The 27,971-nt window shown below is 40.6% G+C and overlaps 2 protein-coding genes and 1 long non-coding RNA gene across 15 annotated transcripts in view; 2 read left to right on the forward strand and 1 right to left on the reverse strand.

Annotated features, from left to right (window-relative positions):
• pard3ab (par-3 family cell polarity regulator alpha, b) overlaps positions 1-25,075 on the forward strand; it is a 132,662-nt gene extending 107,587 nt beyond the window's left edge. For 7 of the 8 annotated variants that reach the window (XM_086042563.1, XM_086042567.1, XM_086042565.1 and 4 more), the window contains 3 exons: positions 15,709-15,838; positions 19,080-19,213; positions 21,038-25,075. In XM_086042563.1, coding sequence (XP_085898689.1) covers positions 15,709-15,838; positions 19,080-19,213; positions 21,038-21,401 — 628 coding nt within the window. In that variant the 3' untranslated portion in view covers positions 21,402-25,075. Of the gene's footprint in view, positions 1-15,708; positions 15,839-18,071; positions 19,059-19,079; positions 19,214-21,037 lie in introns of those variants that run through there. The other variant, XM_086042570.1, reaches the window with a different exon arrangement.
• LOC147140921 (uncharacterized) lies at positions 23,738-27,840 on the reverse strand. 2 transcript variants are annotated; one of them, XR_015088311.1, is made up of 4 exons: positions 27,493-27,840; positions 27,204-27,324; positions 27,067-27,141; positions 23,738-25,933 (listed from the first exon to the last, which is right to left on the reverse strand). It is a non-coding gene; the product is annotated as an uncharacterized LOC147140921 (long non-coding RNA). The 2 variants fall into 2 exon arrangements; XR_015088312.1 differs by having other exon boundaries at positions 27,204-27,333.
• The window catches only part of LOC147140922 (neuropilin-1a-like), an 82,133-nt gene continuing 81,228 nt past the window's right edge, over positions 27,067-27,971 (forward strand). For 4 of the 5 annotated variants that reach the window (XM_086042575.1, XM_086042572.1, XM_086042576.1 and 1 more), the window contains exons 1-2: positions 27,067-27,159; positions 27,240-27,306. The gene's annotated coding sequence lies outside the window, so the exon portion shown is untranslated. The remainder of the gene's footprint in view (positions 27,160-27,239; positions 27,307-27,971) is intronic. The other variant, XM_086042577.1, reaches the window with a different exon arrangement.

Genomic DNA, 27,971 nt, shown 5'->3' on the forward strand with positions numbered 1-27,971 from the left:
AATGTGCAAAATTGCCTCAAATAGTGTGGAAAAATAGCATTTTAGTGTGAAATGGTTTCAAATAATCTGGCATCAAATGTAAACAAATTACTACGATTAAAGTGACATCAAATAATGTGCACCCCTTCAAATGTGGCATCAAATATTGTGCTACATAGCATCATATAATTCATGACACATCAAATAATGCGGATGACTGAAAATGTGGGATCAGATGCGCAAAATGGATTCAAGTAATGCATGGAATGGTTTTAAATAATCTGTCATTAAATGTGCAGAATGGTTTTAAATAATTCTGCAGAATTGTTTCAAATAATTGTGGTATCAAGTCATGTGCAAAATGCCTTCAAATGTTCATGATTTCAAATAATGGCATAAAATAATGCACAAAATATATTGAAATATGGCTTTAAATAATGTGGCATCAAATAATTTGCACCCTGGCATGAAGTCATGTGCAACTCGGCTTTAAACTGGGCAGGATAAAGTGCAACATAGTGTGCAAAATGCATTAAAATCATATGGTGTGGCATCAAATAACATGCAAAATGTTTTCAAGTAAAATAGCATCAAATAATCAGCAGGATGGCCACAAACAATGTACAAAATGGCATCAAGTGCTCGAATGCATTCAAATACTGTTGCCTTCAAATAACATCATCAACATCATCACATCATACCATCAAATGGCTTCAAAGCCCCATTTGACACTCCATGCTATTCGTGAACCTTTCACGCAGAACAGCTACATTTATAAAATCTGGTTTTGACTTGCTGCATGAAAGGTGTTCAAGTGTTCCTCCTGTGTTGTTGCCATTGTGATTACACAATAACAATGTCGTTCCCAACTCCACCAGGATACTGTGTTCATTCCCACCACTGCAATCCTAAAATAAATACCCCCCCTCCCGAGATAGAGAAACAGAAAGTGGATATCCTGCGCGCACCCCCTTAGAGGACGGGGGTTTATGTTTAAGTTAGGGGTCCAATGGCACAAACATGATAAGTACAACAAAAACGGTCAGGTTTCATGGGAATGACTTTCTCAAAGATCAGAAGATTGTAATTGCTGAGTTTGACGTCGTCATGTTCACGTCAAAGTCTTCACCTTTTCCAGGAACAAGTACGGATCGTTTGTTTGTCCACAGTCAAAGTAAATGTTGGGAAAGTTGCTTTAGAAAATTGGTGATCCCGCAATTTATATCAAATAATTAACTACAAGGCTTGGAAAAAAACTTCAAAATTGCTTCAAATAATGTGCAACAAGGCTTCAAATGTGTAAAATGACTTCAAATGATGTGGCATCAAATAATGTGCAACAAGGCTCCAAATCTGGAAAATGGCTTCAAATAATGCGACATTGACTAATTTGCAACGAGGCTCCAAGTAATGTGTCAAACAGCTTTGCACTGTACAAAATAAGAATGACCGATTAATAAATGATTCTAAAAATCAACACAGCACATTAAATGATAACACAACTTGATTTATTGATTAAATATTGAATGGTGAAATTAAACCACTAAATAAGCACTACATTATGTTTTTTTTGTGCATTCTACACATTAAACCTTTTAACCAGTTTAACCAAATAAACACTAATAATAGTTAGTTATCCCTGAGATTAGCAGTTTGGGACCAATTTGGGCAACTTGTTGCTAAAGATGCGTGCCGGCTCACCGCCGCCAGATGCAAATATTTTCTCCCTCTCTGAAAATAACCGAACAGCCTTCAAAATGCATGCGGGTTTATTTTCTGGCGCCGGTATTTGGTCCCACCCTTTGGCCCATGTTTGGGAAACCTGCTGGACTTTTCTTGCTCCCTCGTCTTGATCCCACCAAGCTAAATATTCTGCAAAGCTCAGCACAAATGTTTTCCCGGGAAGAATGTGGGGCGGATGATTGACATCTGGCACGGTGTCCTAATCCCGCAGGGTAAAAGCGGAAGGCAATCCTCTTTTTTTTTCGTTGTTCAAGTGCTGAACTGGTGACAGCTAAGTTATTGTTTGAAAGCTTTATTCGCAACAACAAAAACAACACTCCTCGCTCGTCCTTGAATGATCATGAGAATTAACCGCCGTTTTTTTTCCTCCTTTTTTTTTTTTTTTGATCCTCCGCTCGGAACGCTGAGAGAAAAGCTCCCGGGGATTTGCAGTGATTTGATTCCTGGCTCTTTATTGAACGGCCTCCATTACGCTTCATCTCCGCCGAGGGAATAAAATAAAAAGAAAGACACTGCCTGCAAACAAACCGCAGCGTTGCTTTGCCTTTCCTCGCCTGTGTGCCTTTTTGCAGCCTGATAAGACGTTTTTTCTGATGTTTGCGTCCTTAACATGATTTCTTGCTGTAAACAAGGAAGCTTTAAAGAAGTGAAGAATGAGATGGATAAAACAGGTGGATTTTAACGCTTAATTCGGATTGCACAAAGACGATATTAAATCAGAATATCAAGTTTGGACAAATGGGGTTACATAGGACATATTGTGTCATTTTTTGGTTGACCCCCCGGTTCAATCCTTTTGTGTGGCTATGTCTTTGAATTTAAAAGAAAACGTCTTTGGAATCATCTTTCCGAATCTGGAGTGAAAACATCGCATGTAGTTGCCACAACACTTGTTTTTTTTTTTTTTTCAAGGCAACCCTTCATTTTAATTTCTTCATCACCCATCAAGGAACATTTTGGCAAGTGTGTTTGTGCCAAAGTAATCAAATTGTGCTCAACACCTGAGAGGAACGCAGATCATTTGCGTTGGCTTCATCATGTGCGAACTGAGCAGGCGTAGCTGGAACAGAATGTCTGCCGGCGTCGCCGGCGGGGTCGCCGTCGTTTCCCGCGTGAAAAAAGCTGATGACGCAAACTTGAATGTCGACGGGCCGCCGCCGCCGCCTCCAGGGTGCGAGGCACCTTCCTTCGCTACTCCCAACTTTGGCGGAAAGTGGCCGCCTCAGCAAAGGAAGAATTTGCACAGCTCTGCTTTTTGCTGCTTTCGTAGCTCGTCTGCGCTTGATCTTCTCCTTCCTCCTCTTTCGTACTTCACCAGCTGCTTCGGGCTATGCGCTACCCACAATGCAAAGCTCCACTGGATCACCCTCGAGAGTTGATGTCTAACCACAAATGTTGCAATTAGGGCTGCTCGATTAAGTGATTTTGAACCGTAACCAAATTTTCTGGATAAAACGATGTTAAAAAAGTTCAAATCGGCATGTTTGATTTTGTTATTTTTGGTGTATCTAAGTGTAGCCCATTTGTACTTTATGTATTGTGTTCTGTTAGTACATTCTATTTGTATTTGTACTTTCTGTTACTCTTCTCTTCGTATTAATATCTCTGTTTTCCGGTGGTTACTTCCGTGTTTGTCATGCAGTCACGTGAGTAGCGCGTTCAATCCCATTGCTGAAATGCGGAAGCGATTGTCCGCTGGCCGAGGTGAAAGTGACACGTGGGGGATTGTTTGCTGCACCAGCCGACTATCTGAGCCGACTGCCGAGTGAGTGAGGAAGTGAAGTGGAGCGTATGCTCAACTGACGGAATTGGCCAGGTCGATGGTGAGCTAGGAGCCCAGGATTGAAACTCGGAAATTGCCTGGAATAGAACAGGACCATTCTGAGTCATCCCTGCTCTGGCCAGGCTGGTAGGAGGCTGCATTTTAGCCAGCCGATCCCCTTCATTGAACTTAAATTGACTGGCATTTTGAGTTCAAAGAAAGAAAAATTAAGTTTCAAATAAAAGACATTCAAAATACTTCATTTTTCATTATTTTTTATTTTACAAAGAATTCGTAATCGTAAAATCGGGTTTGAGAGAAAATAATCGGGATTTTCTTATTAGGCAAAATCGAACAGCCATAGTTGCAATCGTTTCTACCAATGCGACATCAGCATGTAATGGTTTCATTGTTGTTGCTGTGGCGACCACAAATCATCAAGATTAACAATCTGTAGCCAACCAGCCAAGGCACTTCTGGTTATCCTTTTCCTTCACAGCAATCGTTCTGTCAGACCTCAACAATATAAATAATATTTTTTAGTGAATATAAAGGAGATTTTCTGATTTGAAGGTCTTAATTACCCTATCCACATTCAAATCCTTCAATCTAACGTTTTAGCATTATGGAGATCTGAATGAGTAGAACCACCAATGATAATTTGGTTGTAAAACAAAACTATTAGCACAGCTAATGTTTATATGTTCCATGTTTTTATAGCTACAGAATTCAATGTCCTGTATTCCTGTATTCCAAAAATGGCTGGCACCGCCAAGTGCAATTTTTTTTAACATAGTCTGGCATAGAGTTCAACATCATCACCTACAGGCCGAGCAAACAATTTTACTCTTATGTTGCTTTCCAAAAGTGCTTTTTTAACATGACGTTGATGCAGTGTTAGTCCATGTGTGAGATTAGTAATGTTGAAGTGGCCTGACAGCTGTTGTAACACAGCAGCGGGATGCCCTGCCTCGTACAGGAGCACATTTACTGGTCGCCAGCCAAAAACTGCTCAGCTGAGAGTTCCGTGCCCACGGGAAGAAACTTTAATGGGCGTGGGAGTGGACGCCTGGGTACTCTTAAGTGGTCTGGATGCTGGCTGAGGATATCTCCTTTCAAACATAACAGACAGGTGATATCTTTTTTTTTTTTTTCTATATGACATCATCATCATTGTTCCCAATTAGAAGAAAAAAAAGTAACTTGAAGTCATCATCCACTTGAGGCCAGATGTCGGCCGTTAGATGATGTGTTTAATGGGCATTAATCTAGAGGAGTCATTTCTGATGATCTCATTTAATGAATGTGCCAATCCCAGATTACACTTTTGCTATAATCCCTCTTCAATCATAATCCACTGCACGTTGTCTCGCTTTAACATTGCCTGCTTTCATTTGACTAACACCAATCATTTGTGATTAACTGATTCAGTACCAGACGTTTTCAGACCCTCTTTTGCCCTAACGCTTGAAAAAATGTGATATGAATGAATGAATTGAAAATATATAAATAGGATCCTGGGATTGAATGCCTGGACTGTGAAAAGACGAACATGTGTTTGGGATCGAATGAGTAAAAGAATCCTGTGAAGTCTAAAATTAAATGAACGTTGATCTTGAAACTCTAAAACTAACCCTTTGTGGTCTGAAACATGGTCTAAATTTAAACAATTTGTGGTCTAAATCTAAAAAAAAAAATTGGTTGAAAACCATACTGTACATTTGAGGTTTTGAACTCAATTTTTGTGGTCGAAACCTATGACTCTTCCACAAAGGCCAGATTTGTGCAGTGTGCGACTCCTAGTTGGCCTATGGACAGATTCCCCCACTTTAGCTGTGCATCTCTGCAGTTCATCCAGAGTGATCATGTGCCACTTGGCTGCATCTCTGGTCAGTGCTCTCCTTGTTTGGGCTGAAAATTTCGAGGGACAGCCGGTTCTTGGTAGGTTTGCAGGAGTCTCATACTCTTTCCATTTATATGCAATTGCTTGGACAGTGTTCCACGAGATGTTTAAAGCTTGTGAAATCTTGCGTGTGAAATCTTCAGACCTGCCCAATCGGTCTGAGTCAGCCAAACGGCGTCGAGAATGGACTTTACCGGTACCACGTCACACACAGGTGCCGCACGCCTGACCGAATAAATAAAAAATAAAACAGTGTTGTATACCTTTCGGTCGCACAGACGCAATGACATATGCCCCATATGATTTTCATTTCCCCGTCTGTTGTTTTATTTGATTGTTTTCTTTGTTTGGCGGTGTGTCTGCTTGTGCAGTGCCTGCGTGAAAATTATCTCCTTGACGCCGTTGGGCTGTCGCCGACGAGGATCGGACTGGGACCACAGGAACTTAGTGACAGATGGACGATGGCCAACCCTGCCAGTTGTGCAGCCGTGATTCAAAGCTGAGTTCAGCAAATGTTTTGTCTGTAGTTCTTCCTTTGAGTTTTTGCAGTTTCACGCATCATCGAACCCATAGCAGCGTGAAAACACAGACGACGTCAATTCCTATTTTAGCTTTACTTCTAAAGTCGACGCGTTGTGTCAGTTTCAGTGACGGGTTGTGATGCCTTGTGGGTTTTTCTGGCCTTTTTTTTTCATCCAGACAGAACACTTTGAGAGTCCTTTTAGGCAGTCATTAATGTCAGCGTGGAATCCACTTAAGGTGTTTAATATTCACCGCGGTGCTAATAGCGCAGCAGGAAGGAGAGGTCGGGTTTTTTTTGGGGGGGGGGTTACATTTATCTGCAGCTAGACCAACCCTGACAATATGTCATGCGTCAGGATGGCGGCGCGGGGATTTTGTTCCGGCACAGCAGGGTAGGACAGGATTGGAGGGATGGGATTGACGGAGATGGGGTGGGGTCGGGACGGGGGGTCTTTATCGTCTTTATAGTAGGACATGGGTGTGCTCCTAAAAGGCTTGTGACCCACATTTCATGTCAGTGTGTGCTGCTTCGATTTAACAGCATACGAAACGGGATGTGATGAATCAACAGAATTCATTCACATCAAACGTCTGTCTGCCCATGTCCACAATGTAAACACATTTGTCTAGTTGTAGCCACACCCGAGTCATAAGGGTTTTTGAATTTTCATTTACAGACCATGTTTATTTAGTTTTGAGTTTTTATTTTTTTATTTTTAATTAGTTTTCAAAGTTTTCAGGTTTTTTTTATTTGGCGTATTTCTTGTGTGCGAGATTTGAAAAAAAAATATATATATATTAAGTGTTGTGCAGTAGAAATTGTACAAAAACTGTTTTAAAAGCATTTTAAAAACTACCATCCACAAATCAAATACAGGTTCTGTACAAACAGTCCAGTGTTTGAAGTACAATAAGTGCAGTGCATAGGCCTAATACTGCTTCTAAAGTTGGATGCCTCGCAACACATAATATAAACATTTGGATGTCCATTCACATACACTCATTGTAAAAGCCCTTCTGTCCATTCATGCACACACAAGCATTTGGCGATCCGTTCACACACATACTGGAACTATGTCTGTGCTTTTACATACACAATGTGAGCATGTTTGTCTATTTACAGATATGTATTATGTAAACAAACGCCTGTCAACTCACATACAAAAGGTGAACATGTTTGTCCATTGACTTAACACACAAAGGAAATGTTTGTATGTCCATTCACAGATAGGCCCAACGGTCTGTATTCACGGACACGCTAAATTTAACACCCGCGTCCATTCGCATACATCAAATAAAAATGTGTCCATTCCCGTACATCCGTAATTTGAATTTTAGTCTTTGGCATAACGCAAAGGCCCATTTGTCCATTCACAAAATCATATAGGTAAATCATCAATCTGTCCATTCACACACACGCACACGATTGAACATGTTCTTCTCTTCTTTCGGATTGTTGACAGTCGAGGTGGTGCATCTGTTGCTTTTTATCCTCTCGCACAACAGCACCACCATAACGAGATTATTCCTAATCCAGCATTCTCCTCACACAAATGTGAGTACATGTGTTCTGGTCCCGATCAAACGCGCCACTGGATGGATGGCGAGTTCTTGATGCTGACACGTTGGAGGCTAGGTCGCCGCATGGAGGGTTGTGTGTTTTTGTGCGGTTTCTATTCTTTCTGGAATCTCCTCTTTTGTGCTCCTGGCCTGCGGCTAACGATTAGCGGTAGCAGAAGCTCTCCACATAACAAGCTTTGCTTTACTTTTTTATTTTTGTAGGTTAGCAGCCTTTAGCGCTTTGTGAGGGTGCTATAGAGCGCATGTGAACTCCAACAATGCGTCTGGCTGGTCTCATTGTCCCGTCGCGTAATGGCCGCCTGGAGGAGAAAGCGGCGGGCCAGCCAGGTCACGTGATTAGATAGCGGCGTCAGCTATTATCTTTGATTGTTTGTGGAGCGAAAGCATTCAAGCGTGAAGTCGAGCTTTGCTACATAACTGGATCCATGATCCCCAAACACATATAGTCTCCCAAGATACATCTGAAGTCTCCCAAGATTTAGTTGTGAGATTAAGCGTAAAGTGAGTAATTTAGTCTTGCGGGGATTTAAGAACAAGTGTCACAAGATGTGCAAGATTAGCGGAAGTCCTGCAGGGTTTAGGGCAAATCTCACAAGATTTGCCCTAAATCTCATAGGATTCATCAGAAATTACGCAGATAATATAGAGCGTAATTCTTATGGGATTTATCAGAAATCTATCTTAGCTTTAGCCAAAGTCTCGCCTGTTATTTAAAAAGTCTCGCATAACTTAGCAAAAGCATTAATAGAAGTGTTATGAGATTCATCATGAGTTGTTGTCACTTGTGCTACTTTGGCTGCCTTCTGCGGATCAGAGTTGACATTGCTCCGCTCCCGTGAGTAAGCCATCGGTCCCGAGGGGGGGCGCTCCACTCACCTAGCTCAGCTTGTTCTTCCCGACATCGCAAAAACAGCCCTCAACACAACGTGACCTCCCCCAAGGTTCGAATTTCCACAAGACTTCAGGAAGCGGCGTTGACAAATGTTTCTCATCAAGACGACCAGTCAGCTCCCCACCTCGTACCTCCACTTCTTCTCCGTCCACTTCTTCATCTTCTCATTCTGCTCGCTTGTTTCTTTCTCCATCTTTTCCCCCTTTTTCATCATCTTGTTCATGCAAACATTCAACTCTATACTGCGGGTCTTAATTGTCGAAATTGATCATCAGGATTGATCAGCCGTTAATGTCGTGGCGCTGCGGCATCAATCAAGCCTAAAGAGGACTTGCACAGGAAGTGCGACATGTATTGATTGGTCGTTATTTGCACTAATGAGCCCAGGGGCGGCTCGCGGTCACACTGGACGTCGGGGAATTAAAACTGTCATGGATCGATAGGCCGTAACGGTTCGCAGCCCAACTCATCTTCTATATTTCTGAGGATGGGCTCAATGGCTAAAACCTACGCACACACAACCAGTGGCCACCCGCCATGATTAATGTTAGTTTGGAAATTAATGTTGGTTTGGAAAGAGTCATTGATGGTGTTAATGTGACACATTGTGTCGTTTTTATAAGAATTATACCTCCGTTGGACAATGAGTTGGAACCAAAATGGAAGACTTGTGGTTTGTTTTTCAGTATGGATTCTAACGACTTCTTCATAGGTCTATTTATGATAAACATGTCGAACAAATTTCACTCTGTCAAGTGAAACTGACCCTAGGGGCCGAATTAAAAAAAAAAAAAAAAAGACGAAAATTTCTGGATCAAGTTTGTCTTTGAAAGACCAGTCATTTTGTCAATTTCCACAAAAATGATCCAAACGTTGATGCGTTAAACCAAAATGGAATACTTCCGGTGTTATTTAGAGTGTGGCCTCTTGAGACGTTTTTGAGGGTCTGCTCATGATAGACAAGTACACCAAATTTCATGTTGCTAAGTGAAACTGGTTTGATGGGCTGCATTTTCAAAAATAAAAACCTCTTTGGATTTTGTGATTCAAGGCAAGTCGTCAAACGTCCTCACCACGCCATGCAAACCAAAATGGCAGACTTCCTCTTTGATTTGCTCGATACTTTTCTTTTGAATGGGGTCTGCTCATGAAACGTCTAGAGAAATGCCTGTGAAATTTCACTTGAAACTGACTTCTGGGCTTGAAATAAAAAAACAAGTTTTGGAGTTGTTCAGAATGACTTCAACATTGAACTGTGTTAAAATGTTTGTTCATGCTCCGTGGATGCAGCGATCGCACGCTCACACACGAAGGTACGGCTAGCCCGTAGCTCATAGCTCTCTAGCAAATTTTTATTTATTTTTTTGTGCTGCATGACACAAGCCGCCGACCTTTTCACCTGAAAAAAGATGCAACAAACCTGTTATTTGTATTTGGGGTCACAATTTGCGTGGAAATGACATCAAATTTTGAAGAGGATTTGATGTGGTTTCTTTTGTGTTCTAATGGTCTGTTAATGGGTGTTGTGATAGAAGAGTTGGTTGTTAGTAATGTTTTGTGCTTGGAAGCATTACGTATGTTGTTTCTATGTGCCTGTGTAGTAATTAAATCTACTTAAAATTGACCTGTTCTTTGTTCACCATTCACAAAGTGACTTAAAGTGTAGTTGTTGTTTTTGTTTTTTTCGTGGAACATAACCTCATTTCAAATCTTTTCCCGTTGAAATTAATGGAAATGTCATTAATTTGTTCCTGCTCCCAAAACACATAAAAATTTATTTTTAAACCTTTTTTTTTTCCATGAAAAATTGCACTCACCAGTATTGTGGTATATAAAAACACCCAGTGCTAACATTTGCTCTCATGTGATTACTAACCGCCGCCGCCAATAGCGAGGCTTTCACTGTAAGTGACTTGTAGCGCCAGATTTACGAGCGTAGCGATGTGGCGTGATTTCCTGCTTTGATGCGCGACCACGTCACCTGATGGCGGGCCGACTGAGCGGCGGCCCCTGCCGGAGCTGGCGATGCGGCACAATGCAGTAACTCATCAGCCACATGCAAAGAGCTTTGCGGCCATTCGACACCGTCGGCGTGAAATGCGAGCGAGTTGCACAACTAACAATACAAGTGGCACACTTAGTCCAGCCGAGCCCCTCGCACGGCCCCCTCAATCTCCTTAATGTCTTATTTATGGCCCCGACCCTGGCTTGCTATCAAGCAACTAGCGTGTTCTCCAGGGATTACTTTCACGTGATGCCAGAACGTACTTTGAACCCTGACCCCCTCCTCCTCTTCCCTGCTTTAATCACTTAACCATGACGTAGCATGTTAGCCCTCCCCCCCAATTCCCCCCTCTCCCCCGTTTCCAATCTCTTTGAGGCCCTCGCCAGCCTCCTTCTCAGTGGCGTCCGTCTAATCTATAAAATATTCGCCTGCAGCATTTCATCCATCCTTGCGTGTCGTTGGCCCTGCGGCGAGCGCCGTCGCTCTCGCCATCTTTTCAATGCAGAAAACGCAAGAAGCGCAAACCTTTTTCGCCTTTGGTCTTTTCCACATCAATTTTTCTGTGTCTTCTCTAAGCGTTCAGTGGGAACTTGAAGGTGGTGGTACTCGAAGACTCCCAGCATTATCTTGAGCACTGGTTTTCCCGCAAAAAACATCAAACCACAAAGTATTGATTCATAGTTACTTGAACTCAACGAAAAAACAAGCTTTCATCATTTTCCAGTTCCAAATGAAGTGTTTTTAAGTTAATCAAGATCGTACGCTTAATGCCACAAACATTTTGTTGTGTTTGTGGTTCCACATTTTCCTTATACTTTTTGTAGAAACAAGTACTTTACATGTTTGAATACATTGTAGTTTTTTAATTGCCTTTTCTGGCTCAATACCTGTAAAAATAATTATTATTTTTTAACCCTGAAATTCAAAGTCCACAGACACAATAAACAACCTTGCCATAATTTCCAGTGACATCTTTGTAAAGAATTTGAGAAATTATCATTTTAGCTCGTATAAAGCCCGTATCCTCGCAACAAGAATTTTTTACAACCTTGAACGAACCCTGACGTGAACTGAAACTTCGAAACTGAAACTGAAAGTGTTCGCTCCCCTCAGTGGGATACGGCCTGAAAAAGGGCGATTGGTACGTTCGTTAGCAGAATTTGTTGAGGGAGAACTTGTTAGTTTGCGTTTTTGTCCCGCTTTTTCCCCCCAACTTCCTTCCTATTGCACCTCTGCTATCTTTCTTGGCCTCATCCTTCCTTCCTGGCTTCCTTTATCTTCTGCCACCATGCCCCCAACCCCCCCTGCCCCCATTCTCCCCCCTGCATCTCAACCTTCAAACGTGCTTGCCATCCTGGGATATCTTCTCCAGACAGCAGCAGACGTCCTCTGGAGGGATTGCGTCAAGCGTGAAGGCTTCAGTGCACTGACACCCTTTGACTTTTCTTTTCCATCCACGGCGCTCTTTGATGCCCGCTCCGTGTCTTTGCTTGACGGCAAGGTGGGGGCAGGCTTGTTTTTATAGGGCTCCCTAAAATATGTCATCTCTTTCTCGAAAAGTATCATTAAAATGCATTTTTTGCAGCACTGACGTCATTGGGTAATATCTGATTTGTTGTTTGGTGTCAGAAAAGGCGGGGAAATAAATGCCGCCACAAGTAGTCCGTCATTTATTTTTTGTGCAGTAGGAAGTTGGTTGTTCAGCCTGTTGTCTTTGAAAAATATTGCTTGACTGGATTTGGTTGGTGTGCTGTGCTTTTGGTGTTAGAAAAGGGGGAAAGTCAGAGTTGGACAGTGCCTCCCAAAGTATCTCCAAAGGGAGAGATTTGTATTCAAAAATGGGAATTTGAGAGTATTTTCCCTCACAGTTATAAAATGGTTACTCATGACCAACCTACAACCAAACCAAAAAAATGAATATTTTGTCTTTCCTCTTTCCTGAGAGTTCAAAGTCAAAGCACTGGTTTAATAACATCCTTTTTAAGATGAACTTTGTCAGAAACGACAGACGTCTTCACTTGAGTTGGCAAGACATTCAAAGATAGTCTGGACCCCCAATCTTCCCTGCCCTCACAAACTCTCCCAACTTGCAAACCGACAGCCCGAAACTGTCTGGAACACGCCGTCCGTTCGTCCGTCGCCACGCTGCTCAACTGCTGTCTGCTTCCGACATTCAAATTCATTCAAATTGTTAGATAACATTGAAAATAAAAAATATTGGCTGACAATATTGAGGGGGGATGTTTTAAAGATTTAAAAAAATATACATAAATATTGGATATACAAAATAAGCAGAAAAAAATCACAAAAATAGAAAAATAAACCTATTAAAAACTACACAATTATCAAAGAAAAATACAATAAGACATATTGTATTAAGCAATACAATGAAACAATACATTTGTTGAAATATTTAAAACCAAAACGTGTCATTTGCTGCTGCCTTGTTGTCATGCTTCGGCGTTTCCAGGGCAACATTTGTTTCCAAACGGGAACGTGCGGGAATGGATGCTAAGCATTAGCTGAGGATTAGCATGCTCAACAAGGCGTGTTTGTGTTGACGCCGTGGACAGATTAGCGCACTCACATCAACAAGACGGCAAGTCGCAGGCTCATCCGGATTCTCCTCAGCTTTTGCTGCCCATGAAACGGCTTTGTGGCCCCGCCGATGGCCGGCAGATTTTGCCGCAATTAATCGGCCAATTCAAGTCAAAATCTCAGAATGTGACAATCATAATGAAAAACAGTAACTCTCAATATTCGACAAATAAGAATTAAACAATACATTTAAAAAAGAAAAATTGACTGATTTTAGAAAAATAAAAACAAGAATTCACATTTGATGCAATATTTCAGAATGTCAGATAAAAAAAACAAACATGTTATAAAATAATGAAAATGACTGGCCCAAATTGTTTTTTTTTTCTCCCATATATATATATATATATATATATATATATATTAATACAAAATAAAATCAAATATCAGGAACAATATTACCAATTTTAACAATTAACAATATGAACAATATTACCAAAAAAAGCACTAAAAAAGGTCAAATATAAGAAAACGGTGTGAACATGTTCGATTTGAAATGTTCCAATATTAGAGAAAAAAAATTACAAATATTGGAAAAATATGCCCCAAAAGCCTCAAATATTGTAATATTTAATATAATAATTAACAATATTTGATGAAATATATATACAAAGCTTATTTTTAAAAATCCTAAATATTAGACAAAATAGAAATACAGAATAAATAAACACAAAATATAAAACTATAATTACCCAGTGTATGACAAAAATGTGAGAAAATCATTCAAAATATTTGACATAAAAGGACAACAAAATGCAGTAATATTTGAAAACAGTGTCAACGTTTTAGGTGTTATGTCAAACATGTTATACTCTAATTTAAAATAGACATCAATAATAAAACAGACAAACAAACATTTTTGACCAAAAAAATCCTTTAAATATTTTGACCAAAAAGTTTGCAACAATATTCCGAGCGACTCATTGCCCTGAAAAAGAAAGGGACCTAGATGAATGAGAATGTCCACAAGTACGATGACAAAAAGATCTCAAAACAGCAAACATTACATCAAACAATTTGAACAATAAAAAACTGTTTGAAGGAAAGACGCCAACTATAGAAGTGCAAAAGGATATGGCCAATGGTGGCGACTGGGCCGCTGAGCGCTCGATGGCCGTGTGAGCGGCGAAAAGGCAAAGCGCGAGCTTGCGCTTATGCCGCGCCATCTGAGTGCTCTGCCGACCGGCGGGGAGGCCGCCAGCCTGCAGCCTTCTCAAAGGAACGCGGCGGCCTGCGCGTAGGCAGCGCCAGGCGGGGGCGGACGGGCAATTTCAATGGACACTATTGAGGGGTGAGCGATTCAAAGCGCCATGAGTAAACGCTTAAAAGTAAACACGCAAGCAAAGGGGCCACAAGCATCAACATCGTCATTGTCACCTATTTCCTTCATGCCACAGAAGCATCTCAAAGTGATTAGCATTTATTTGTATGGCTCATGCCATGACTTCTTCAAGTGCAAGTCAACCCAAACATATTTTTGCCAGAATATGTTCTATTTAGGCCACTAGTTACATATACAGCATTTTGATTAATATTGCGTTTGTGGAATATAAATTAAGCATCAAAATGCATCCACTTTTAACCATCTCAGGGGGGCGGCCATTTTGTCACTTCTGTCGACTGAAGATGACATCTAAGTTGCTCCGGGCTCAGATAACAACCAATCACGGCTCACCTCTTTTCTGAAGCTGAGCCATGATTGGTCGTTATCTGAGGCCTGAGCAGCTTCGATGTCATCTTCAGTCGACAGAAGTGACAAAATGGCCGCCCGTTGAGCTAGCTAAAAACAGGTGGGTTTCTCATGTTCCACAAACACAATGTTAATCAGAATGCCGTGTTTAGACTAGTAAAAAACGGTAACACACTTCACCTCACAGGCAGATTTCAAAGCATATTAAAAGAATAAAGTGAGATAACTATTTTGCCAAGTCATTTAGTAAATTCATAATATCTTGCATTCTGATCTCAAAGTGTGTGACAGTCAATGACAATGAGAGTTCATTGTGTGAGAGTCGTGAATGTGTGTGAAAGTGCGTCAACGTGAGAGTAGTGTGCTTGTGTTTGTATGCAGCAGTGTGCGTGTATTTGTGAGAGTGGGTGTGTGTGTGTGTGTGTGTGTGTGGGTGTGTGTGTGTGTGTGTGAGAATGAGTTGGTGTGTGAGAGAGTGCGCCTCATTGTTTTGCATTCAGCAACATCCCATAGCTTCCTCCTAATGAAACATTTAATTAGGATGTCCTTTAATTAAAAAAGTGAATATTCATGGATGTGAAGGCTGAGCTATGAAATCATGACATTGTTGATTACATTCTTTATTCTCATGAAAATGTTGCTTAGTTGAAACAGCATCATGAGGGAACGTTTGTGTTGGTTAATTAATAAAAGCATCACTTTTACGACAGGCCTCGGACACAACATCACCATGGCTCATTTACATAAATGATGAGGTCACTGAAGTGCTCTCGCGGGCCACCTCATTAGTGACTCAGTCTGATTTGATGATCTCTCTTTGAAATGCTGCAGTACGGGCTCGAATCTCACTCAGATCTTTAAAGGCACCAAAGACCACTCACACACACACACACACATTCACATTCTCATTCATCTCTCTTTTTCCCATGCTCAGACTCAACATACTCACACATACACAGAAAATCTCAAAATCTCTCACAGTTGGATCACACTCTGACAGGTCTGCATGTTATGTGTGTGTGTCGTTGTTTAGCAACCGCGTGGCCCCAAGCAACCACGACCGGATACAGCGACTGAGGCAGGAGTTCCAGCAAGCACAAAACGTTCCCGACGATGACACAGACGACGACCGCAGGCACGCATTGAGCTTTGATCAGCCGTGGGTGAGTGTCTGACGCCGCGACAGGATGCTAACAGCGTTAGCGACAGGGCGCTAACCACCACTAACCGTCGACCGGACGCCCTTCCCGATGCTAACAAAGCACGCGCGCACATTCGGACTGTATGCATGCTCGCATCCCCACTAATTTCATTGGTCCATTGTGTGTGTCAATTGTCCGCATGGCCACGCCCACTAAGTCGTCTTGGCAAACTAGGGAGGGACTGAGAATGAACTGACTGTCAGTTGTTTTTTATTTTGCTGCCTTTTTACACTTTCAACGAGCGAAATGATCAAACGTATCTTATTTTGTATTTCTGAGCCAGTTTGTATGTGAAATGATGTTTGTGTGCTGTCGCAGGATTCAAAGGATGATCTTATGAACTCATTTTGAAAGATTCAACAGCAGCATTTGGACTTTTATGCTGTACAATCGTTTTTCAAATGGAGATTTTTTAATGTGATTTTTAGCACCATCCGCTTTTTAATGTTTGTCGATGTACTGATGTGGTTCGTCTTAGATTGTGAGAAAGACCGTGAGAGCCTAAAGACTCAAATCTTCAAAGCTTTTTTGTCTACGTAATAAAAAGTTTTACTTGACACGTTTGACTCTTTTAGAACAACAAACTACAAAGCCTGGGATTGCATTCCGCTCGTCCTTGTCGACGTGAGCAAAAAGCATTGTAGGGAGAAGGCAAAATTGACAATGAAGACTTTGAAGTATTTCAGACCACAGGAACCGAGTCCCAGAATTTCACCATCAATTTGCATAGTCTCCTTGTTCACACACTAAGAAACTTAACCTGGTCTGAGAGCTTCCTGAGGGTTTTTCTTAGTATCTCCAAGACGCAAGGGTCTCTATGGAATTTTGTGTATACAGACCCTGGGTTTTTCTTTCACACGAAATCTCACTGCTTGGATTTCGGGATTAATTTTGTTGTCATTTGTATTTTTTGTTCTATATAATCGATGATTAGTTATGCCAGGAGTGCTCAAGGGGAACATGATCGTTTTTTAATGCACTGAATAAAAAGTATATATGTCAATATTTTATTTTGCTGTCTTATATATAATAATTACACTGGTCAACTTATTTTTACTAAATGGTTTCGTCAGAGATGCCTGTAAATTTTTTAGATGATTTTTTTGCACTGATTCTGTCCTCGTTGTTTTCACTAGCATAGGTTGTCATAACAATCTAACAATATTACATGTAATCCTGTTTAGTATGATACTTCGTAATATTTCTGAACTAAGGATTATTTTCAGCAAGAGTTGGAATTTATTTCTGAAATGTCATCGCTAAAAATGACAACAAATGATCAAATTTGTATTGTGCAAGCTTTTGTATGTCAAACTTAAAAACAAAAAATGAGAATATCTCAAAAACCTGATGTTGTAGAAAAAAGTCAAGACATTTTTTAAATCGGCATCAAAAATATGTTTAGGAACACATCAGGCCATCTTTGATTAAAATTTGCTGTTGACCAGGGTTATTTACTGAAATAAATACATGTAATTCACCAATTAATAAAATTAATTTAAATGTGTTTACACCTAAAATTGCTTATTTTACTATTTTTTTAAAAAAATGATAAAACAGTAAACCAATTTATTTGCGATTAATGAGTAAATAGTAAATTAAAAATATTACATTAAAAATTAATAAATACATGTTAACAAATTGTAGGGGGGGAATGGAAATTTCACGCACCTTCATTGCACCACAGGAATATTTTTCTCATTCATTAATATAATGGAGAATGTGTTTAATGTATAGGTAAAATGCTCATTTTACTAAAGGTGTGTATTTTTTCATGTATTATTTCAATAATCAATCAGTGAATTTTTTTTTTCATTGAATTGATGGATTAGATTTGGGGAAGAAAAAAAAGGTTATTCAAATTAACAGTCAGAAAATGCGCTACTAAATTCACTGACTGGTTTGGTGTGTAACGTGCTGTGTGAAAGTGGGAGGGGATACAGGCTGCTCTCGAGTTGGGCTGCAGGTAATCGTTTTTTGTGATCAGGGTTGAAAGGCATTGATCGACATATCCCGATCACGTACTTTTCCACGAAAATCGGCCGATCACAATCGATACGCCACTATAATGAACCAACATCAGGGAAAAAATGGTAAATGGATTTGGCTAGGATTGGGCTTCATTTTAGGGCACTTGTTTCTGTCAAATGTGTTTCGACAGTAAACAGTGAGCGTGTTTGTTTCTGCTTTGTAGCAAAAGGTGGGCCGCGGTGCCTACAAGCCTTGTTGATGGATACAAGTGTCACGCAGGGAAGGGCGCAGGGCTTAACTCGCGTCCTTATATGGGCGTGATGTTATGTTCAAAGTCCATGAATTAACCTTGACTAACATCTCCATCATCATCCTCAGTAAGTTGTGTCCAAGTGTCCAGCATGCTTCTCCCTTCACTCCACCCCTCCTGTCTTGTTTATTGTCACCTGACCAACATTATGACATCATCATGACACCATCTTGGCCGGGTAAGTGACTGCGTGCGTACCTAGTGAGGTGGCTCATTGTCATTTGTCCCTCAAACGAGGCGTTTAAAATAAAATGGTTGTGTTATCTTTTTTTTATTTATTTATAAATAAATAAATGTATTTATTTATTTATTTTAGGGGGGGTGATGTACAGGCCTCGGAAAAATGTAAAAAAAAAAAAAATAATAATAATAACAAGAAGGCCATGTTTTAAATCACATTCCTAACTGTGAGCAGCGATTTTAATTTTTTCATTTTCCCACTCCTGTTTTTTGCTTATTTTCTTTCCAAACAAAGTGTTAATATTCTTTCCTCACCAATAATTTTCAATCAAGAATCAACTCAAATTTTTTATTTTATTTATTTATGTATTTATTTATTTTTAGTTATTTTTTAATATATGTGAAAAAAAATATCTAACTCTTTGAGGAGGCGGGATGTAAAAAAATGAAAGAAAACAAAACAAAAAACCTGTAAGTGTACAGGAAATGTTTTAAGTGTCATTATTGACTGTTGGTAGCGCTTGGCAATATGGTCTTGCAATAAAATGTCCCAACTTTATTTTATGTCTTACATAAAATCACATTTTAATCTACTGGACAAACATACCTTAGGTCAAAAGTTTCCAAGTCGTGAATAAATCTGCTTTGGCAACATAAAATGGGCATCATGCCTTTAGAAAGCGCCAGCGACTCCACGGCCGGTAGGCGCATAATGATGATGTCATATGATGTCGTTTCCAGTCCAACGGCCCCAGTGCGGCGGCGGCAGGGCAGCAGCCGGGTCGTCACTCAGTGTCGGTGGAGGTTCAGATGCAGCGTCAGAGGCAGGAAGATTCTTTTGCTCAGGCTCAACGGCAGTACAGCTCGCTGCCACGGTAAGAAAACGAGTCTCGTTTCTCGACGTCTTTCAAGCGGGAAGCAGTTTAATTTTCACAAATGTCTGCCAATGTTTTTTATGTTTGGATGTATTGGCGTACGTTCATGTGCGTTTCCGTATGTTTGAAGGTTCGTTCATGTTTGCATGTGTTTATGTACTTGTGTGTGTGCATAGATTTTCTTGTTTGTGTGCATTTTTGTATCATATGTTTGTGGATGTTTGCGCACGTTGCCGTATCTGTTCACGTTAGTGTATGTTCGTGCACAGCATACAGTAAATCCTTGTGTTTACGTAATTTAGCATGTTTTCATATATGTTCATGTACATGTGTGCATGTCCGTGTGTTCGTGTATGTTTGCGCATGGTTGTCCATGTTCACATAGTCCATCGTTTGTGTGTATACATATCTTTGTTCATTCAACAGTTTGTTCATCTACACTGTAGTATACCCGCATACTGTATGTCTGTGTATGTTCGTATATTTTTTCTTTACATGTGTACATTCAGGTATGTTTGTGTATATTTCCATATGTTCTCTTATTCCTCTGTATGTTTTCTATATGTTCATGTATGTTTGTGTATGTTCTCAAATATTTTTTCTGATCAGGTATATTCGCATGTTTATATTTCCACGTATGTTTGCGTTCATGCATTTGTATTCTGCATGTATTTTCTTTATGTATGTATCATGCATGTTTGCTATGTTCATGTTTTTTGTTTTTTTTTGTTTGCTTATGTCTTTGTGCATTCATGTAGGCGCACATGTTCATCTACGTTAATGTATACCTACGTTCTGTATGTTTACATAGGTTCATGTGTTCTGCATATGTTTGCTTATGTTCATCTCTTTATGTATGTTGGTGTTGCCGTTTATGTCCGCATATGTTCACGTATGTTAGCTCATGTTTGTTGGTACATGTTCATAGGTTTGCTCCCCGCCCTCAAGCTCATGCAAAGGCCATCTTTGTCCAAATGAAATGAGCGCATGGCGACCGAGAAGATTGTAAACCGTTGAAGCGTATGAGAAAAGAAAACCCAAGCTTTATTTTCTGATGCGACTCAGCGAGCAGCGGCAGATAGCGGCAGTGGCAGCGTTCGCTGTCCTTGAAAAGAAGAAAAGAAGACGTATGCGCTCGATGCTCATATTGAAACAAGCTTGAGCGGGATGACGACGACCATTGTTGTGTTTTGTTGTCACTGGTTGATAAACACTCTTATTATTGGAAGACTGGGAGATGACACAGGTGGCGCTCTCTGCGTTTGGACCCTCATTTTTCAGGCCCAGGGGGAAAAAAAAACGCCTTTTGGCATGTCAGCTAAGCTGATAAATGATTTTGGATTGCGAAAAATAGATTTTACCATGCATTGTAATTATAGCTATGACGTTTCAGAAAAAAATACCAAATCTATTACATTTTACTCTGATCAACAATTTTTTACTAATATTCTTAATCAGAGATGCAAGTAAATTGCTGAAATTGCCATTCTTTTTCTCCTACACATCAGGTTTTAATAATGATAATAATAGCTGTTATATAAAAGGCATACAATAATGTAAAACTCTAAAATGATATGGTCACTCTGTATTGCAGATATTTACTTAAATCCATTGCTTGAAGGGCCATAACAATGTAACGACTGATGCTATTTATTAGCCTGTCTATGACCTTTTGCGTTATGTCTTAGCATTAAGCTTGCAGAAGTCAAAGTGGTGTTGTAATTCTCTTTGTTTTATGATTAGCTTCAGAATAAACTTCAACTGTTTAATCTGCATTCTAATATTTGGGTTAATGAAATGCTGTTGGTTTATTTTTGTGTGTAGCCAACCCCGTAAGAATCCCAGCTCCACCTCTCAGGACTCTTGGGAAAAGTCGTACCCGGCCGGTGAGGTCTTCCAATCGGCCAAGGACAATCCTCGCTACTCCAGCTACCAGGGCTCCCGCAACGGCTTCCCTAGCGTGGCCAACGTCAACGCCAGGGTCCTCCTGGAGGCGCAGGAGCTCCTCCGGCAGGAACAAAGGCGGCGAGAGCTGGAGGCCAAGGACCGGGCCTCCCCTAGGGACGTGCTGGCTTCGCCGGTGGCGTCCCCCAAGGGTCCGTACCGCCACGACGTGCCACCTTCGCCCTCGCAGCTCGCCAGACTCAACCGCATCGGCTCGGAAAAAGGACGACTCTTTTACTCCTGAGGGTTAGCTCCCACCTTAGCCAAGCGTGCCAGGCATCCATTTTGTGACACGCCTGTCAACGGGATCCATTCTGTCAACCGAAACTGTGCAGCCCGTTGTTTGAAACCCCTCCAGGCATGACTCGACGCACACAATCGGTACCTTGTCTTCATCTTTGTTCATGGCAACAGTTGTTAGATTTTTGGTTTTACACATGAATGCTAGGCTAACATGCTAGCCCGTGTGGATAGAGATATTCAATGTACTTCCACTTCATACCAAAATAAGAGTTAATAGGGAAAAAAATGTGCACAGTGGAGGATTTTAATTTTATTCTGCACCTCGGAGCTAAGCTACCATGCTAACCAGCATAGCCTACATATCTACGTTCAGTCAATTTAATCCACAGATGTTTAATTTTCGTTTTCTGCCTCAATGCTACGCTATCATGTTAATCTGCGCAGCCTACATATCCAGCTACTTCCTGTTTTACCAAAATAAGAGTTCTCCATAGAGTAAAGAGTACAGTACCAGATTTTTGAAGGTTTTTATTTTCCTCTACAATTGTATGCTGCATTCACTTCCTGTTCTATCTTCCTTTGTTCTTCCGAGCGAAGAAAAAACATACATTGTAGGCGTTGGCTTTTGTGTCACTAACCAATTAATCGCCACAACCTGCATGTCCTGATTTGGTCAATTTCCTGTTCCCCCTCTCAAAATTAGCCTCGTTTCCCTAAAGGGATAGAAAAAAGGGGACACGGTGTGTCGCTAATAAAAATACAAAGCCCCTCCCCCTTCATGAATAATGAGGTGCTGTCTCTGTGGAGGAGGCTCTGCCAGGAAGTGTTGACAGCTCTGATCTGCTACCTAACCCCCTATATAATCCCCCCTCCTCCTCCTCCACTCTGGGCTCGACTCGCTGGCCTGTCTGCCGCTCCAGGCTGTCAATGTTGTTGTTCATTAGCCTACCTCCATCGCTTCATCACCCCCCCCCCCCCCCCGCACTTCATTGTCACCCTCTCCTCCTCCTTTTCCCCCTCTGCTTCCTCTCATGAGCTGCTCTCCAACACTGAATTTTTCATCGCCATCCACCTGCTGCCCGCGCCACAAGAAAGAAAAGCAGACGCAAAGGCGACCACAAACAGGCTCGTTTTGACACAATTGGGCCTTTGAGTGGTAGCATGCTAGCTAACTAGCATGTGTCGTCAGCTAACACATAACATGCTAGAATCTTGTTAGTGAGGTTATCATGGCCTTGTTAGCTGTTAATGCGCCGTTAGAGACATTGGCAGGGCCTCATCAGCATCATTGGTGGCCATGTTACTACCACCACTGTTAGCATCTACTTTAGGAACACTGCTAACACTTTGTGAGTAACATAGCACCATTTGAGCATCATTGTTGGTAAAGTCACAGCCACCGCTGTTAGCAACATTTTTAGCACCTTCTTCACATCATTGGGCCTCATTCACTAATGCGTAGAAAATGTTGTTCCTCTGTGCACAAGTTCTGCATATCCACAAAATTACAATCAGATTTATGACATGCTCACCGGCCAATTTGCTTCTCACCACACCGCCTATGTTAGAGAATCAGAATTCAGTCTAAATGACGAGCTCATACCCACGAGCTGCAATCTACGTGCCCTTAATTCCCCCCTAAAGAAATTCCCCCAAGGTTTGTAATGTTGCGAGAAAGAGCCACAAAACTTTCATAAATTTCTTAATCATCTTATTTTCAAATGGTGGATGACATCGAAAAGCTTGCGAAGTACAGAAACTGACAACATAATAAGGATGTTAATTATATTTAATTCATTCAGTAGTTTAAATTAGAAAATGTGGCGCTCAAAATATGCACGGAAAAAAATAATAAGCGAGAATGATCGACTGTACAAGTTTTTGAAATACATAGTAAGGAATAAATAAATAATAAAATGATTGAAATAGCTTATAAAAAAATAGCGTTTGAGGTGATAAATGTATAAAAATATGAGCTAAATACCGGTTGAAGGTATGTCACAAGCAACCACGCCAGCGGCAGGCCCAACAATAATGTGAATCAATCAGTTTCCAACACATTTTGAAGAATCACAGAAAAATATAAAATTCTGATTATCATTCAGTTGAAAGAATAAGTTGCTCGCCTCATAATGATTCATTTGTCTGTGAATTTAAGGAAAAGTTAGATTAATAGCGTGAACTTAATGGATACGAACATTTTGAAGCCTTGGATGAACTAGGAAAAGTGACTGGTTTCGATCGCTGTTCATGAGTACACGCGCTTGATTGCGCAAACTGCTTGGTGAGTAATCGCTGCTATTAGACAGCCAGTGAGAGTGAAAGTGATGAGAAGTGTGCATTTCACGACTGACATTTAGCCAACTCAATGACAAATTCCCGGTGTCAGTTATCTTTACAGTTTTTATCAATGACTGGAGATTCAACACGTGCATCTTGGGTAAAAGATGTGCTGAAGGTTTTTGTTTCAAAAGCTGATCATGATTTGTGCATCTTAGGAGATTCTAAATTTGTTCGCAGAGTAAGCACAAATTCAAGAACAAATTTGTCAATTTTTAATCCTTAATTTGTGCATCAAACGTGCGTATGCATTATTTAAGCATACATTTGTTATGGTCCGCTGATAGTGTAGTGGTACACACGCCCGAGTTGTGTGCGGGCAGCGTGGGATCGATTCCCGCTCAGTGACAGTGTCTATGTGTGCCCTGCGACTGGCTGGCGACCAGTCCGGGGTGTAGTCTGCCTTCGCCCGTTGACGGCTGGGATAGGCTCCAGCAACTCCCCGCGACCCTGTATAGGATAAGCGGTTTGGAAAATGACATGACATGACATTTGTTATGTAAGCACTGTTGGTGAATGAGGCCCATTGTCAGGGCCCTCTTAGCATCATTTGTTGGTAAGAGTCTTTGTTGCCAACACTGCTAGCACCTTGCATCATTGCGTGATATGTTGCCATTTACTCCCGATTCAAGTTAATTCCATTCCATGTTCTTTTTGACAAAAGATTATCCTTCACTGCTGCTAAAAGCTTAGCTAGCCTAAGATAAGATACTAACATGAAGGGAAGACAGACCGTTTTAAGTCAAATATATTCTTTTCTTGTACTCTCCAAAGAAGCCATAAACGTTTTTGAATTAAACTTTGCCAGCATGCTTTGCATGCTAATGAGCTAAGTCGCTAGTTAGCAGCAGCATCATATTACTCTTTAAACGTGTGAAACTTCTCAGTACATTTTTAATGTATTTTCTCAGTTTTGTGCATGTGAAAAAGTTGAAAAGACAAAATGAACTTCACCACAGTAACAGCATATGATGGAAAACAGCGTATCTGCACTTGTTGCAACGTTGCTAAGTGCCTGATGATGATGATGATGATGTCATGTTTTATACAAAGAAAGATACGACTTTTGCTTATAGTCTTTGTAATACTACAGTATTTCATGAAATCCCGGTACTCCCTCCTCCATTTTCTTTGGACTATAAACGCCGCTGTGGACACTTTGAGGCGAGCGATCGGCCATCTTGGAGTGATGTTTGTATCCTGATTTTATTTTATTTTTTTAAAGTAGTTTGAAAAGTGGAAGCTGATGTGCAATTGTTTCTTTTTCTTTGTCATGTAATAAGTTGCTTTTTGTGTACATATCAAAATGTAGAATAAAAAGTACTTTCTTGCTAACATTTTTGTCATCCTTAGCGCTGAACAAGCAACACTGTTAGAAGCATTGCATATTTGTTTTTAACGTTAGCATCATGTTTAACGCTTTGAGCAGCATGCCCTCTTGTTGGCAATAATGCTAGTGCCTTGATAGCAATATTGCTAGCCCTATGACAGCATGATTTTAGCAAGATGGCTAGCACCACTGTTAGCATCTTTGTTTTAAACATCTTTGTCAGCAATGTTGCTAGCCTGTTTGTTAGCAGTATTGCCATCACTGCTGTTAGCATTATTTCTAACTTCTAACATCAATTTTGCTAGCAAAATTACAAGCTTCTCAACTATTTTGCTAGCAAAATTGCAAACTTCTCAGCAATTTTGCTAACGCCACTGTTAGCTTATTTGATCGCACCAGTGCTTGTTGGCGTCATTGTTAGCGATGTTGCTAGTGCCTCGTTAACAGATCGTTGCTGTCGGGCGGAAACCACGTATGTACTAATATGACCAATTTAACAATTTTTCACAAATCTGTACTATTGGTCTGTCCCACTACGTGTTGACCTATTTCAAGTTTTGAAAATAGCTCAAGTACAAATGTTGATCGTGCAAAATGCCTGACAGTCATAAAGCGTGCGGTGTAATTGTTGGCCTTGATTTCCTTTTTGATATTATTATTGTAATTTACAGTACGGTAGTCATTTTGGTGGCCCGAGTATACCTCTCGACAGTGCCGATATGTGATCCGAAACGCCGTGTAGCAGTAGTCGAGGTTGAAATGGTTCAAGTGTTTCCATCCATAGAAGAACATGAAGTGAGGAAGGAAGAGCCATGGACGACCTCTGGGCGAAGGTCATGTGTCAACAGCTTGGAAGCAGATGCCTGGGAAGACGACAACGCCATCTGCCTCGTCAACATAGTGGAAAGATCATCGCGTCACCAATTAGCATTAGACTGCAGTCATTTAAATGCAATTTTCTTATTTCTAATTTATATAAGTCATTTAAAGTGGAATTCAGATAATTATTTTTTGTAGAAACGTCTGCATTGTTCAGTTTTGTTCTAAATGAAATTATGATCGACACATCTGTGACCTCAGTAATTTTTGCTCTGATTGGCTGAGAGTTGGTAGTAAAACAATTTTTAAAAATACCTGTAGTAAAACAGCAGAGGTGCAGGCGTAATTAGAATGGAAGAGAGTTGTGTTTCTTTTTTTTGTTTTCACTGTGATGTTTTTGGATGACTCCAAGTAACCAAGCTAGCGGAGTCATTCATCAACATCTAGAAGTTAAGCTAAAATTACTTGCCCTGGGAGTTTAGAAGTATTTTCATGGAAGTAGCTGACAACTCGCTCTACTCACGGAGCGATTTCAAAGTCATAATTAAGGATCGCTTTTGCGTGAAAAAGTGGTTCTCGTTTAGCCTTGCTGGGAACAAAATGTTAACCCTCTCAGGCTCAAATTAAGTGTTAATAGTTTAGTAATTATACTTCTGATTAAAAAAAAAAAAAGCTTATATAATATGAATGTATTAATTAGGGGATTAGCAATTGTTTGCGAATCTGCAAAACCTGCCTGGAGAGGGTTAAAAAGGGCACGTTTGTTGTGTTTGACTTTTAGCATTCACTAAACAAGATTTGTCACAAAAACGTACAAACACATATTACCGTATTACGGGAATTCTTCCTTATAATGCCTACCTATTTACTGACAAGACATGGACTGACTCCATGTACGTACGTACTTACTTCCTATAACGTATGTACTTAACTAACATACGAGCTCACTTACTGACATACTTATTTAGTTATCATTTTTACTAAACTCATTCGTCTACTTGAAGGACACACTTATACATTAACTAACTTATTAAATTCATACTTCCCACTAAAGTATGTCCGTAAACATACTTAGCATTGTACCTAACCTACTGTAAGTGGCCGGCATAGTAAATTAATGAGTTAATTAGTTGTGGGGTGGAGCGTGCTCCGGAAATAATAAAGTGACGTCACACACCAACTTTGACATACTCCTGTCTGCCTGTGCACCGTCATGAGAGGGGTTGTCAGGTAGCGAGGAGGTTATGGGCCGCTAAAGGAAAGGCACAATGTAAGTGTACACAATTGGTCCATTCCTGTGTTTTATTTTTGTACCTGATTTTCGGGGTATGTGTTGATTGCCGATCGCAGTTGTTTCGGCGTCGGCTGGTTGAGAGCGGGACGAAGGGAGGTTTGCACCCTTGGTAGGCAAAGCGAGGTATGTGGCGGCTGCGGGCTGTATTTACTTGTTTGTAAAATCGATCAACAATGGAATATGTGTAAATGTGTGTTTTATATTGTAAATGTAATATGAGTTGTATTTTTGGTATGTTTTAGTTTCACGGTGCTCGAGATCGGAGAAATAAAGTTCCTCTTTAGCAGAAGACTTGCTCTTCATACTCACAACATGTTTACTTGTTGTTCAGGTGTGGAGGAAATTTACTTGGTAGAGAGTAAAGACTGAGCACAGTCAGAGGGTCGTTGTCGAGGGTTTCATCTGATCTCTCAGGAAGTTGAGTGATGATTGATGGCGACTTTGCCACCTGCTGAGCATGAATCGTCTTCCTTCAATGATCACACCGCTTTGACCTTTCAACTATGCTTGCATCTGCTGCGCTTCGCCACATGTTCCGACACCTTACCAAATTTTAGCTTTTCACATTGCTTTAACAACCACCACCTGGACAGAAAAACGTTCTTTTCCCTGCTTTGTACAGACAACACTACATGCGTCCGGAGTCGAGCAACATAAATGCTTACTGATCGATGTATTTCCAGTAGGGGAGAGTGGGGTAAGAAGTACCATTTTTTTTTTTTTTTTTTTTTTTTTTTTTACTTAAAGTGCCTTTTATGCAAGAGGATCAAAGGAATGCCTCCAACTAA

This window comes from Filicampus tigris, chromosome 10, assembly GCF_054856515.1.
Source record: "Filicampus tigris isolate MCC_2025a chromosome 10, RoL_Ftig_1.0, whole genome shotgun sequence".
NCBI classification, from domain to species: Eukaryota; Metazoa; Chordata; class Actinopteri; order Syngnathiformes; family Syngnathidae; genus Filicampus; species Filicampus tigris.